At 38.9% G+C, this 15,207-nt stretch overlaps 1 protein-coding gene across 1 annotated transcript; it reads right to left on the bottom strand.

Annotated features, from left to right (window-relative positions):
* Positions 1-13,475: 13,475 nt before the first annotated feature.
* LOC141696012 (uncharacterized) lies at positions 13,476-14,997 on the bottom strand. Its single transcript, XM_074500209.1, has 2 exons — positions 14,072-14,997; positions 13,476-13,956 (listed from the first exon to the last, which is right to left on the bottom strand). The coding sequence occupies exons 1-2, from the start codon at positions 14,995-14,997 to the stop codon at positions 13,476-13,478; spliced, it is 1,407 nt and encodes a 468-aa protein (XP_074356310.1).
* Positions 14,998-15,207: the final 210 nt, after the last annotated feature.

Raw genomic sequence — 15,207 nt, 5'->3', positions numbered from 1 at the left:
TGAGAAGGTGAATTATTTCGAATGATTTTGATAGGTGTATGTCCCGTTCTTCGGTTTTTATTTTACAAAAAGATTTAAACATGGAACTCTCTTAATGTGATATTTCAAAACATATTAAACTATCAAATAAATTTGATTTGATTTTGAAATCTATCAAAGTCGATAATATTTTGTAATACCCTCAAATATTTAACAAATTAGTGATAATGAATGTTTCAAATCTTAAGATTTTAATACACTATTTTTGAAATTTGAGTCGAATATCTTTAGATTTGAATGAATTGGTTAAATTTATTTTTATTTCATTTTTAAAAATTCAAATGGAACAAAATAAAGTTTTAAGATATTATTTAAAATCCAGTTGATCCTCAAAATTTTTAAAATATTAAAATAATATAATTACATAAAATTTTAAAAGATTCTACAAATTTATTGTGGATTGCACCCCTTTAATATAAACCGAATACTCCAATTTTTCTATATCCAATTAACTCTTACATATTTAATTTTTCATTAATTTATATTTATATTTTAATTTTATTTAATTTTAATTATAATTTATATTTTTTATTTTATTTTTATTTCTATTTGAGCACTATTCATATTTTAATTTATTTTATTTTAATTTATATTTATATTTATTTGAGCACTATTTATATTTTATTTTATTTTAATTTTAATTTATATTTTTATTTCATTAATTTTTATTTTATATTTTAATTTTATTTAATTTTAATTTATATTTTTCATTTTAATTTTATTTTTATTTGAGCACTATTCATATAGATACATATTAAAATTTGAATTTCACATATTATATTTTTATATCTTTTATTTAAGAAATATTCTTTTTGGGTATCATAGAGTGTAGATAAGTGATATTTTTTGTGTTAATAGACTAAAAATGGCAATATTATGATTTTGTTACATGTTTTGTATCATTTTTACATAAATTAGTTATTTGTAATATTATTTGTAATGTTTGTTAAAAGTCTTAAGAAAAAAAATTGAGTAAAAATATCAATATAAAATGTTGCAATCCATGATCTTACAACAATGTTGTCTTTTTATGACTAAAACTTTTATTACTTATCCTCGATTTAAAAGTTAAAAATAGTGTGTGTTTTCATAATAGTCAAATTATCATCAACACGGGTTCTTATCACCAAGTCTTGTCTCGAGTGATGATTATATTTTTTAAATTTTTTGTTCAACGGTCCAACCGTACTGATGATACCTACTAATTTTTGAGATGTCTAATTCTTTTAAAAAAATTAGATTTTACATCGTGTGTTTTTATAATAGTCAAATTACGGTCAACGCCGGTTCCTATAACCAAGTCTTGTCCCGAGTGGAGATCCTATTTTTTTTAAATTCTTGTTCAACGATCAAAGTGTAGAGATGATGTTACCAACTAATTTTAGAGATGTATAATTTTTTTTAAACAAATTAGATTTCATATCGTTTATTTTTATAAAAGTCAAATTACAACCAACACGAGTTCCTTTTACAAAGTCTTGTACCGGGTGGTGATTCTATTTTTTTAAAATTATTGTTCGACGATCCAACCGTACGGATGATGTTACCTACTAATTTTAGAGATGTACAATTTATTTTAGAAAAATTGGATTTTATATCGTCTGTTTTTATAATAGTCAACACGGGTTTATGTTGCCAAGTCTTCTCGCAGGTGGTGATTCTATTTTTTTAAATTCTTTTTCGATGATCCAACCCTACGGATGATGTTACCTACTAATTTTAGAGATGTATAATTTTTTTAAAAAACATCATATTTTATATCGTGTTTTTTATATTAGTCAAATTACGGTCAACACGGGTTCCTATTACCAAGTCTTGTACCGGGTGGTGATTCTATATTTTAAAAATTCTTGTTCGACGATCACCATACGGATGTTGTTACCTACTAATTTTAGAGATGAACAATTTTTTTAGAGGTGTAATTTTTTAAAAAAATTATACGAATAATTGCTCCTATTGAATTTAGAGACGTGTATTTTTTTTAAAAAAAATTATGATTATATACAGTGTTTCTTTTTAATAGTAAATTCCGATTATATATAGTGTGACTTTTTAATAGTAAACCATGTAGTACCAATTGATTTTATCATTATCATGTTATTTTGACATTATTTTACATTAGTTGTACAATTTTATTATAATATTGAAATTTTTTAATATTTAATAAAAAAAATGAAAAATTAATTAAAAGAAATTTAGACACAGATTTGCAGAGTTCCGAAGTCAAATATTTGGGCGGTTATTTCCCCCTTAACGAAAAATTGGCCGGGCTATTTCCCCCAATTGAAATTTCACCAAACTTAAATTTCCCCCAAATATCACTTTCTCAAGTGCTATATCTCTCAAGATAAGTCGCCTCCATTTATTAGTTTCTCAATATCACACTTCCACCTTCACATCAGGAGCCTTGGCCAACGCATCGGTGCTTATCTTGCCGTCAGAGAAGACAGTGTCGTCAGTGCTGTAGTCGGAGTTTAGTTTCTAGGAGCAGTTTGTAGATTCATGCTTGAGATCGATGGGGGATGACGAAATTACTTCGCTGAAGATGGAGGATGTGGTTATATTAAGACAGAAGCTCGATTCGCTCTATTAGCTTTCAATCTGTGAAAGCATGTTGTTGTTAATACTAATTTTCTGTACTTATATTGTTGAAAAAAGATGAGGAATAGATCAAGTTTATGTGTGTATGTGTGTACGAGAATAAAATATAATTTTATTTTATCATGAATTAATATATATATTTTGATTTTAATAGTGGTTGATATGAATTGTGCAGGTGAGCTTGTGTTGGTGTATTCTTTAAGGGCCAAGGCTTTAGTGAATCAGTTTTTTTTTTTGTCTTTTATAATTTTTATGCATTTAGTGGTTCGTTTTGTTTCTATTTTTTCCTAATTGAGACATTCATGCATACGGTTGAAAGAAATGTTCCAATGAAATTTGTGAATATTGGATTTCAAAATAATTATAATCACCAAGAACTATCATTTTAATATTATTTGTAAGGAATACATTAGGACTCTCTTGGAATCTCTCTTAATGATTTTGTTTAGAAGCCACATTTGGTGAACTTTGTGTTGTGTGGACAATCTATCAAGCACCCTCACCCTCAAATCATAATATTCTAGTATAAGCTATTACTCGCTCGCGACTCTTTACAATTTTTCAAGTCTTATTGATGTAGGAAGACATGGCTTAATATTATATATTATTTTGTTTAAACCAAGTTCATAAGACATATTATAATTCTATTTTTATTTAAATAATTCTACTATAAATATTAATCTATTTATGAGAGTGTTTTATTCTAAATATTGTTTTAATTACCGTGACAAGAACCACTACCAACCAAACTTTCATTGTTTCAATACAAATTTCAAAACATATTAAACTATACTATAAATAAAAAAATTTAAATAGATTATAAAATCTATTAAATTCAATAAGCTTTTTTAATACAATCAATTTTTTAACAAATTATTAATAATGAATGTCGCATAGCTCAAGTTTTTAAAATAATATTTTTAAAATTGTGAGTCGAATATCGTAAGATTTCAATGGATTGATTAAATTTATTTTTCAAAATTCAAATGGAATACAGTAAAAATTTAAAATATTATTTAAAATCCAGTGATCCTCAAAATTTTCAAATTGAAAATTAATATAATTACATAAATTTGAAAAGATTGTTCAAATTTATTGTGGAATACACTTTTTAATATAAGCTGAATACTCCAATTTTTCTATATCCAACTAAAACTTAAAAAAATTTAAATGAAAATATATTTAACTCTAAAATTAATTTGAGTAATAACAACTGAGAGATTACTTTATACTTTTCATTTTAATTTTATTTATATTTGAGTACTATTCTATATTAATATATAGTAAAATTTTAATTTCACTAATTATATTTTTATAGCTTTCATTTCAAAAATATTTTTTTAGGGTATGAGAGAGTGTATAATATTGCTTATCTTGATGATATTTTTTCTGTGAGTGGGATAACATATTAAGATTTATTTAACTCTTTTATATCATATCTACCAACAATATTTGTAATACTATTTGTTATGTATGTTAAAATTCTTAGTAAACAAAATTGAGAAAAAATATTAATAAAAAATGTTGCAATGCATGTTCTTACAACAATATTGTCTTTTTATAACTAAAACATTTACTACTTATTCTGAATTTGGAAGTTACAATTTAACTGAAACATAAAATGAATGGAATCACTAGGAAATCATTATCTAACTAGCTCTTGCTGTTGATGTGTTGTTGTCAAGCTCCTTGTCACCATGTTTCTAATAGTAATGCTTGTTAATACCTCTCACAGGGCATGTTGTGTGTTTTTAGGTGTGCCTGCAGGTTCTTCAATGTGCCCCTACTTTCCTTTCCCTAATTTGTTGGACAAGTTTTATCATAGAATTCCAGCACCCTCATCATATGAAATGTTGAATATTGGTTCATAATCATTCCCAATATAGGCAGGAGAAAGGTAATGGCCACTTAAAAGGAGTACCATGTGGCTGAATCTTACTGTATCTTTCTGTGTTACTATCATTTCCCATGCTCAGTTTCAGAATTGCTTCACTACTCTCCTTGATAACTCCTGGTGGCAGGGCTGCTCCTTTGACGCCGTCCTGGATCCTTTGCCGTTGTAGAGGTGTAGCTGTGGTTGGGTTCCTACAAAACAACACCGGAAGGGGGGTTGGAGTCCCGCGGCGCCTCCGGCGTGAGAGTAAGAACTAGCTTTTTGGGAAGATGAAGATGAATATGAATGTAAGGTTGATACCTTTAGATCATAGCCATTGGTTCTGGGAGCGGAGGACACCTGGCTGGAGTGGATGCATTACACGTGTTAGTACGGGACTAGCCTAGGAATGTTCTGAGGATCCTCTGACATGTGCCTTGATTACTCCCATGATTGATGTGTGGCAGTTGTCCACGTCACGTACCTGGGCCAACGTCTCACGTGCTGGGATTTATCAAGGTTATGCTTGCGGGACTGAGCTCGTTAGGAGTGGTAGTGTGCGGGACTACTCCTTCCAGGAGCTGCGTGGAGTCAGGGGCCTAGGAATAGCCCCCCCAGGAGCTGCATGGAGTTAGGGGCTTAAGAGTAGTCCTTCCAGGAGCTGTATTGGGTTAGGGGCTTAGGAGTAGTCCTTCCAGGAGCTGTATGGAGTTAGGAGCTTAGGAGTAGTCCTACCAGGAGCTATATGTACTATCATGTGCCCCCCACTCCCTTATGCAGATTTTCTGGATGGGGGAGTGAATTTGTGTTTGTCTGTAGAACGTGAGCTTTTGATTGTTGTGTTAGAAGAATTTGGGCTTTTCTTGCTCCCTAGTCCGGATTTCGATGAGTTCGGCGAATCAGGACTAAGGTGGTTGTCCTTGTTAAGAGTTGAGATTTTCTTGCCTCCCAGTCCGGATTGCTCAGAGTTCAACGAATCAGGACTAAAGTGGTTGTCCTTGTCAGGAGTTGAGCTTTTCTTTCCCCCCAATCCGGATTACGTTGAGTTCGGCGAATCATGACTAAGGTGGTTGTACTTGCTAGGAGTTGAGCTTTTCTGGCCCCCCCAGTCCGGATTGCACTGAGTTCGGCGAATCAGGACTAAGGTGGTTGTCCTTGTCAGGAGTTGAGCTTTTGTTGTCCCCCAGTCCGGATTGGGTTGAGTTCTGCGAATCAGGACTAAGGTGGTTGTCTTTAGCAGGAGTTGAGCTTTTATTGCCCCCAGTCCGGATTGCGTTGAGTTCTGCGAATCAGGACTAAGGTGGTTGTCTTTCGAATGAGTTGAACTTTTCTTGCCCCCAGTCCGAATTGCGTTGAGTTCTGCGAATCAGGACTAAGGTGGTTGTCTTTAGCAGGAGTTGAGCTTTTCTTGCCCTCCAGTCCGGATTGTGTTGAGTTCTGCGAATCGGGACTAAGGTGGTTGTCTTTGGAAGGAGTTGAGTTTTTCTTATCCCCCAGTCCGGATTGCGTTATGTTCTACGAATCAGGACTAAGGTGGTTGTCTTTAGCAGGAGTTGAGCTTTTCTTGCCCCCCAGTCCAGATTGCGTTGTGTTCTGCGAATCAAGACTAAGGTGGTTGTCTTTAGCAGGAGTCGAGCTTTTCTTGCCCCCCAGTCCGGATTGCTGAGTGAGAAGGAGTCTGGACTTGAAAGTTAAAATGGTTTTAGGGGTTTCCCCCCAATTATTTGAATTATTACAGCTGTAAGGATATGGAAAGACGTGCCGTAATAATTAATCTTTAATAATTACTACTTATGATGGTCGGCTAGGATTGTGCCACGTGGCGTGGCTATTGGATTTTTTTACTACCTCTATAAAAGGAGGGGCTGCCATCTTTCTTTAGTTTTTACTTTTCTTCATCTTCTCTTCTCCGTTTTCTCTCTTTTCTCTGGAGTTTTTCCGTCGAGATTTCTTGCTGGTGCGCCGCCGTTGTCTGGTCTTCTCCAATCTCTCTTTAATCTCTTCATTTGTAAGTTTCCTTTTCTTATTCTCTTTGTTTGCTCCTTTCTTTTAGTTTGTTTTCCAATTGGGTTTTGTGTTTCTTCTATATTGCTTGTATGTTTTTTGTGTTTAGTTTTTGGTTTAATTTTTTTGTATATCTGTATGTATACGGTTTTTCGGCATGTTTTTGTGTTTTGATTTTGGTTGATAGTGTTTCTGGAATTAGGGTTTTTCGTTAGGGTCCGGACTTATGTATCTAGTTCGGACTAATAGGCTAGGATTGTATGTTTAGCTTCGGGGGTTTCCAGTCCGGGATGACTGTTTAGTTTTGAATTTTGGATTGGGTCTCCGGGCTGTTCACTTTTAACTTGTAATAAAATTGAATCATAGGGTAGTCCGGACCATGTAGCTTTCACGATAAACAAACTGTAGGATTTTAGACTGACCTTTGTAATTTGTTTTAGGTTTATGGTCCGGACTAAAGCTCTTGCCAAGGCCTATATAAGTTGCTATCCGGGGCCGTCTAGTTCGGATTCTGAGTCTTCTGATAGTTCTGAACGAGTTGAAATGGGGAAGAAAGCTTCTACTTCGGACTCTGAGGCCATAACGAAGCTTTCAGTTGCCAAGATCTCTTCCAGGAAGGTACCTTGTAGCCCGAAGGGGCTGTGGGTGGAGAATCTCAGATATTTCATTACTAAGAGTGAGGAGATAGAGGATAGCTTTTATTATAGGAGCATTAGATCCGGATATGCAAGACAACAAAACGCTGGTCCGGGACCTTACGATAGGAAAGCGTTTGATAGGAAGTTTGCGAATAGCATAGTGGCTAAAGAGCACTATGATCTAAAGGATGAGTATGCTGTGCTAAATAATGAAGCTCATGATTCTGTGGTCCGGGCTGCTTTTCAGTTGGATCACCGGATTGAGTGGAGGTGGCCGACTCCGGATAAAAGGGCTCATCACAGGTCGGCTGATGGATTCGTTCCAGTGTGGTTGGAGCATCTCCGGTCTGGATGGAATCCATACTGGCATCTGTTTCTAAAGCATTTGTGCAAGTACGTATACAAGATTTCTCCAATGCAAATAACGCCTAATGGAATAAAGTGGATGACTTGGTTCATTGCTACTTGCAACCAATTTAAAGTTCAGCCCACGTTCAAGCCGTGGCATCACATCTTTCATTTGGTCCGGTCCAGCCAGTTCCCTTTATATGAACTTCGGTTCCGGGCTCCGGAGTGCGGCTACGGTGGCTCTTACAGGCCTGTTATTTAACAATCTTCGCTGAAGTATTGGAATGGGGAGTTGATCATGCTCCGGGGTTTAGACTTATACTATCTCCCCCATATGGCTTCTGAAGGGGTCCGGACTCACTTCCGTAGGGATGTGCTCCGGGGTGATGCCATCCGGTTAATTTTTGCCTTTTGTGAATCTCTGGGTTCCCAAATGACCCGAGATACTTTTATGAATCACAGAACTTTGCATTGGCTAGGCGGTAAGTAGTTTTCTTTTCTGTCCGGAGCTCTTATATGTTTCCTATTTGCTTTCATATGCTTTTGTTGTTTATTGGCTTTGACTGGTGGTTTTTTTTGTTTCTTGTAGGTTTGCCACACTATAATCTGGATATATCATCTTCTGCGTACAATGATGCGTTGAAAGGTCTTCGAAAGGCTTTCAAGTTGCCTAAGAAGAATGTTGCTGTTGGGTCCGGATCTAACGCCTCGGCTGAGGAGGGATCCCAGAGCAATACGGTTCAAAATCCGGAGCCTGAAGTTGCTGTTGATCATCCTGGTCCGGAGCTGGATGCTGAAGTTGAGATTGGAGATCAGTTTGCTAATTTGGAGGACCTTACTCCTATAAGCGAGGCTCCGGGTGGAGATTCTGGGAGGAGGAGGAAGAGGCTTCGCACCCTTGGAAGTAAGCCTCCCCGGGCCGAAAAGTTTAAAGCTGGTTCCGGGTCCGGGGGCTGGAAAGGGGAAAAATGTTGAAGGAGAGAGTCTGCATGTAAGTGATCCGAGGCTGGAGGAAAAAGTCGCTCGCTTCATGGTCGGGATTCCTACTCAAACTGAGTGGGGGAGGATGAATGAGTCCGGATTCGATGTGACTATGAAGGAGTGTTCCCGGCTCTGGGGTCAGGTATTTCTTCTTTCTGTTATTGTTTCTTGTGCTGTTTTGCCTTAGAATATTTTTCTAAGTTTATCTGTTTTTTGCAGCTTGATGGGTATATGGACGGATCCGCCTCTCTTGCATACAATGAGCTCAAAGGTTTCCGGACTGCTGTTGCTGATAAGGATGCTGAGATTAGCCGGCTCCGGGACCAGATCATCGTGAAGGATAATTCTTTGTCCGGGTTGAACAAGCACCTGAATGAAGTGACTATCCGGGCTAACAATGCTGAGAAAGAGGTTCCTGACTTAAAATCTGAATTGGCTGAGCTCCGGAGGCAGATGTCTGCTGTGCGTCCAGAGGCTGAGGTTATAGACGAGTTTAAAAGATCTGAGGAGTACGATAGAGCCTTTGCCAATGCTGGTGCTCCGGAGATAGCTCGGTGCTGGTTGATTGTTGAAAGGCATATCAAGACCAATCCGGAGGCCGATTGGGATAGCTTCGTCTCTGAGTTTATTAAGGCCAAGGAAGATATGGAGCTCGGATTAGGGGAACCGGAGCCATTCGACGGCCCCTGTCCCAGCTTCCTTCCTTCCACTGCTCCGGACTCGGCCTTATTTTTATAAACTTGCTATTTGTCGAATAATTTGATATATTTGATCCTTGTAATATTCGTACTTTGCTCTGGGCTCGTTTGAGTCCGATGAATCTCTAATATTTGTTTTCCTTGCTATTATTTTACTCTGTTTCTGTAGTTTATTTTTGCCTTAAAATATTTTTCCAAGTAAAATTTATTGCTCTAGTCCTGACTAACCTTCTTGTCCGGACTAGTAGAGGCCTTTTAGTTAGAAAATTAATTCTAAGTAAAAGTGGTTGATCTAGTCCTGACTAATAGCTTGTCCGGACTAGTGGTTGCTTTTAGTTCGAAAATTAATTCTAAGTAAAAATTGGTTGCTCTAGTCCTGACTAATAGCTTGTCCGGACTAGTGGTTGCTTTAAGTTAGAAAATTAATTCTAAGTAAAAATTGGTTGCTCTAGTCCTGACTAATAGCTTGTCCGGACTAGTGGTTGCTTTAAGTTATAAAATTAATTCTAAGTAAAAATTGGTTGCTCTAGTCCTGACTAATAGCTTGTCCGAACTAGTGGTTGTTTTTAAAAAATATGCAAATTAAAGAAAAAGCTTTTCATTGATCATTCATACAAGATAGAGGGAGAAACAGATTGGTTGCTTGCCATATTGGCTACAAGTTTTTTGGTTGCTTTGTTTGCTTTACTACTGGTAGAATTTCCTTAGCCTTAGTTCATGCCAAGTGTTTGGGACTTCTGAGCCATCCATGTTCAGGAGCTTGTAGGTTCTTGGCCTGAGGACTTCTTTGATTTTGTATGGTCCTTCCCATTTAGGCATTAACTTTCCGGTGTTTGTGGGATCTGATGTTTCAATGTCTTGAAGAACTAAGTCTCCAACTTGGAAGTTTTTGACTCTTGACTTCTTACTGAAGTGCTCTCTTATTTTCTCCTTGTATTTTTCCATCCTTTTTACAGCCTGGTCCGGGACCTCATCAATTAGTTCCATGTTTGTTTTGAGTCCTTCTTTATTTGCTTCTTCTTCAAAGTTTATTGCTCTGTGGGAAGGAGAGCCCACTTCAATAGGCAGCATTGCTTCTGTTCCATAAGCTAGTTTGAATGGAGTTTCTCCGGTGCTTGTCCTTGGGCTTATCTTGTAGGACCAAAGTATGCTTGGTAGTTCTTCTGGCCACTTGCTTTTGCTTTCTTTGAGTCTTTTCTCGATACCTCGGAGCAGGATTCTGTTGTTTACTTCTTCTTGGCTATTTCCTTGGGGATATGCCACTGATATAATTTTTGTGCTTGATCCTGCGCTCTTGGAGGTAGGACTCGAACTCTGATCCAATGAATTGGGGCCCGTTGTCTGATACTAGGACTCGTGGTATCCCAAACCTCATCAAAATGTTATCCATAAACTTTATGCAGTCTTGCTGATTGATTGTCCTCATTGCTTTTGCTTCAACCCAATTTGTCATGTAGTCAATAGAGACTAGTAGGTACCTGAGGTCTCCTTTTGCTCGATGGAAGGGTCCCATAATATCAATACCCCAAAAAGCGAAGGGGATAGGTGACAGGACTAAGGATGGTAGGACTGGGCTTATCCGGGATACATTGCTGAAGAACTGGCATTACTTGCACTTCTTGATGAATTCTATTGCATCATGATGAATGGTTGGCCAGTAGTAGCCTTGTCTTATAATCTTATGAGCTAGGGCCTTTGCAGACATGTGGTCTCCGTATATCCCTTCATGCACTTCTGCCAAACAGTACTTTGCTTCTTCTGGGCCAATGAATTTCAGGATAGGATATGAGAAGGTCATGCAGTACAATACTCCTTCTTCGAGGAAGAACTTTGCTGCTTTTGCTTTCAATCTTTGAGCTTTTCCTTTGTCTTCTGGGAGCTCCCCTTTGTCCAAGTAGTTTATGAAGGGAGTCATCCAATTTTGAGTGCTTTCTATCTCCAAGACCTCTCCGGATTCAATGGATGGTTTGTGGAGTTCTTCGAAGTAGACTGAGCAGTCCAGATCTTATGAATTCCGGACTAATTTGGATAGGATATCCACTTCTTAATTTTCTTCTCAGCATATCTGAAGGACTTGGTGGCTTGGAATTGAAACTAAGTAGCTCTGAACCAGTGCTTGGTACTTCTCCAGAGTAGGGTCCTTTGCTAAGTATTCTCCATTTGTTTGCTTGACCACTATCTGGGAGTCACTGTATATTTTTAAGTCCTGGACCCTTAGAGTCCGGGAGAGCTTTAGTCCTTCGATTAATGCCTCATATTCTGCTTGATTGTTTGTTGTTGGGAAGCTGAAAGATATAACTGTCTGAATCTTGAATCCTACTGGACTCTTGAGTATGAGTCCGGCTCCTGACCTCTCGCTTGTTGAAGAACCATCTACGTTTAAGGTCCAGGCTCCCGGACTTGTATCATTTTTTGGGTCCTGGTCCATGTCCATTGGTTCTGGGTCTTCTTCTGGGAAGCTGCATTCGATTATGAAGTCTGTAAGAGCTTGAGCTTTGATTACAGTCCTGGGAATGAAGATTAGGTTGAACTGGCTCAATTCCACAGCCCAATTGACAAGTCTTCCCGATATATCTGGCTTTTGGATTATTTTCCTTAGTGGATTTTTGGCTTGTGCTCCTGCTGACAAGTATAAGTAGAGAGGTTCTCCTGGCTTAGCTTTAGTTAGGATTGGTGGCTGAGAGAGGTAGGACTTGATTTCCTCGAATGCTTTCTGGCACTCCGGATTCCAGTTTACCTCTTTCTTGTTGGTTGCTCCTTTGAGTAAATCAAAGAAAGGTAGGCACCTCTCTGCTAGCTTTGAGACAAATCTCCTGAGTGCTGCTAGGGATCCTGCTAGTTTCTGCACATCTTTTTGGGTCCTTGGAGCTTTCACCTCCTGGATTGCTTTTATTTTCTCCGGATTGGCTTCTATGCCTCCGTTGCTGATCATGAATCCTAGGAACTTTCCTGCTCCTACTCCGAAGGTGCATTTCTCCGGATTCAGCTTTAGTTGGTTCTTCTTTAGGTTGTCAAAGCATTCCTTCAGATCTTCCATGTGCCCTAGTATAGTTGTTGATTTGGAAATCATGTCATCGACATAACACTCCAAGTTCCTCCCAATCTGGGACTTGAATATCTTGTTCTTGGCTCTTTGGTAAGTGGATCATGCGCTGGTAAGCCCGAAGGGTAGCATCACATAGGCGTAGACTGCTCTGTGAGTTATTAATACTGTCTTAGTAATGTCCTTTGGGTTCATCTTTATCTGGTTGTATGCGGAGAAGGCATCCATGAAACTTAGCATGACATGTCCTGAGGTGGCATCTATCAGTTGATCAATATTTGAGAGAGAGTATGGGTCCTTCGGGCACGTATCATTCAGGTCCGTGTAGTCCACACACATTCTCCATTTGCCGTTGGACTTCTTCACCATGACCACATTAGCTAGCCACTCCGGATAATTGATTTCTTTGATGATCCCTGCTTTGAGTAGCTTTTCCACTTCTTCGTCGATTGCTCTTTGCCTCTCCGGAGCAAAGTTTCTTCTCTTCTGCTTGACTGGTTTTCTGTTGGGGTTGACATCCAAGTTGTGCATTGCTATGGACTCATGTAATCCTGGCATGTCTCTTGGACTCCAGGCAAAAACATCTCTGTACTCCCGGAACAGGGATACTAATCTCTCCTTGAAGGACTCCTCGAGTCCTGACCCAACTTTCATTTTTTTGCTAGAATTGCTTTCGTTTACCTGGACTTCTTCTGTTTCAACTACGGAATCAATTTTTGCTTGTTCTTTTATTGAAATCATTTGATGAATCCTGGCTCCAGAGTTCTTCTTTAGATAGTTGTTTGCTTGTTCAGGTTCTTCGGTTGCTTGCATTGTAGGACAAGGTTGGTCTAAGACTCGATTTGTCTTGTCCAGTACCATGACTTGGTTGCTTGCCAGTTCTTTTGGACTTGTTTTGTTTTCTTCTTCCCTTGTCCGGGGTCGGTGCTTCTTCATGCTTTGTTGCTTGCGAAGGACCGTAGCCTTCCTCTTGTTATCTTGATGGGTTTCTGCCATAATTAACCCTTGGTTGTAGCATGTTTCAGCAACTCCGTAATCTCCTTTAATCTCCCCGACTCCCGTCGGGGTTGGGAACTTGATCTTGAGATGGGAGATTGAAGTTATTGCTTGCATCATGGTTAGGGCTGATCTGCCAATGATTCCGTTGTATGAGGAAGGAGCGTTGATCACATAAAATTTGATTACATGAGTCACTTGGTTAGGAGCAGTTCCGAAAATGACTGGTAGGTACAAAGTTCCTTGGATTGGGACTAAGTTAGCGCCGAAACCATAGAGTGGGTCCTCCGGCACTCATTTGAGTGGACGCTTCCTAACTGCATTCTATCTACTGTGTGCTTGAAGAGGATATTTACCGAGGAGCCATTGTCTATGAGCATTCTTCTTACTTCATTATCGAAAATGTCTAGAGTGACAACCAAAGCTGCATTGTGATTAGGGTTGACTCCTTCGTAGTCCTTGTTGCTGAAGGATATCACCAGTTTTGAGAGTGATTGGATTGAGAGCACTTCTTCGCCGAAGTTCGGGCTCCGGGGTGGGGAGTAGGATCCTCCTAGGACCACATTGACAACATTCTTTCCTTTCTTCTGCGCTTCCCCCCTGCTGTTGTCCCGAACTAAGTACTTGTTCATATTCCCCTTCTTCACTTGGTCCTCAATGAAGTACTTGAGTGATAAGCAATTCTCGGTCTTGTGGCCATGGGTCTCGTGATAATCATACTGCCTATTGTAGGGCCTGCTCTCCGGAGGAGTTTGTATTGGCTTCAGGAGGATAATAGAAAGGCTTGTCTTTGACTTCTTTCAAGATTTCCTCCCAGGTCATGTTGAGAGGAGTCCAGTCCGGCTCCTACTTCGGCTCCCGAGCTTGCTTCACAGGTCCTGGGTCGCTGTTCAACTCCTGCTTAGGACCAAGTCTTTGGAAAACCGGGTTGGCTTGTCTTTCTTTGCTTTGGTTACTTTGCTTGAATTTCTTGTCCTGATGGTAACCCCCTTTCGGTGGGTCATCAGTGTTTTTACTCCTGGACCCCCCATCCCGGGTCATCCTCATTGCCTGGAGCACATCTATTTCCTTAATGAATCTGGCAGCCATTGAGTAAGCTGTTGTCAGGCTTTGCGGCTCCTTATTGATTAGCTCCACTATATATTTCTCACTGTGCTCTGGATCCAAGTTTCTTCTGAAAATGCTTAAAGCTTCCCTCTCATCTAAACTTGAAACTTTATTGATTGCTTCCTGGAACCGGCGTATGTATGCAGAAAGGGACTCATTGTCATGCTGCCGGATTGTCTCCAGGTGACACATGTGCATTTCGTGCGTTTTGTTTGCCCAAAATCTTCGAAAGAAGGAGGCTCGAAATTCCTTCCAAGAGTGGATGCTGCGGGAGAAGATTCTGCTAAACCATCTCTGGGCCCCTCCCTTAAGAGTTGAAGTGAAGAACCTTGATTTCGTCAAGTCGTTGTAGTAGTATATCTGCTCTATCTGCTCAAAGTAGTTTAGGTGGTCCTCTGGGTCTCTTAGACCATCAAAGGAGTCAAAGTTGTAATGTTTCAAGTCCCACTGCCGGGGGATAGCTTCCAAGGAATGGCTGAAAGGAGTGACTGTTTCTCCAATCTCCACCCCTGAGTCTCTGTCCATCTTTCTCTGGAATTCATAGATCATGTTTTTGAGGTCCTTCTGCTTCTCTTCTTCTTCATCGTCAGAAATCAGCTCCGCAGTAGGGTCTCTCCGGGTCCTTTTGCTCCTAGACTTGGCCAACAGCTTCTCTTCTTCTAATTGCATTCTCTTTTGGATCTTTAGCTCAAGCCTTGCTTCTTCTTCTTTCCTGATTTGCTCCCGGACTTCTTACAATTTTCTCTGTTTAGCAGCTTCTGCTTCTTTCTTGCCTTGATCTTTTTTGCTTTTCTTTCATTTGGCTCTAATGCGGTCGAACACAGACCTCTTTGATTGTTGGGAGTCCCCGGACTCCTCCGGCTCCTCCTCTAGTTTGGC

This window comes from Apium graveolens, chromosome 11 (genome assembly GCF_009905375.1).
Source record: "Apium graveolens cultivar Ventura chromosome 11, ASM990537v1, whole genome shotgun sequence".
Classification (NCBI taxonomy): domain Eukaryota; kingdom Viridiplantae; phylum Streptophyta; class Magnoliopsida; order Apiales; family Apiaceae; genus Apium; species Apium graveolens.
The sequence above is the reverse complement of the archived record's forward strand: the minus strand, read 5'-3'. Positions and strand labels throughout refer to the sequence as shown.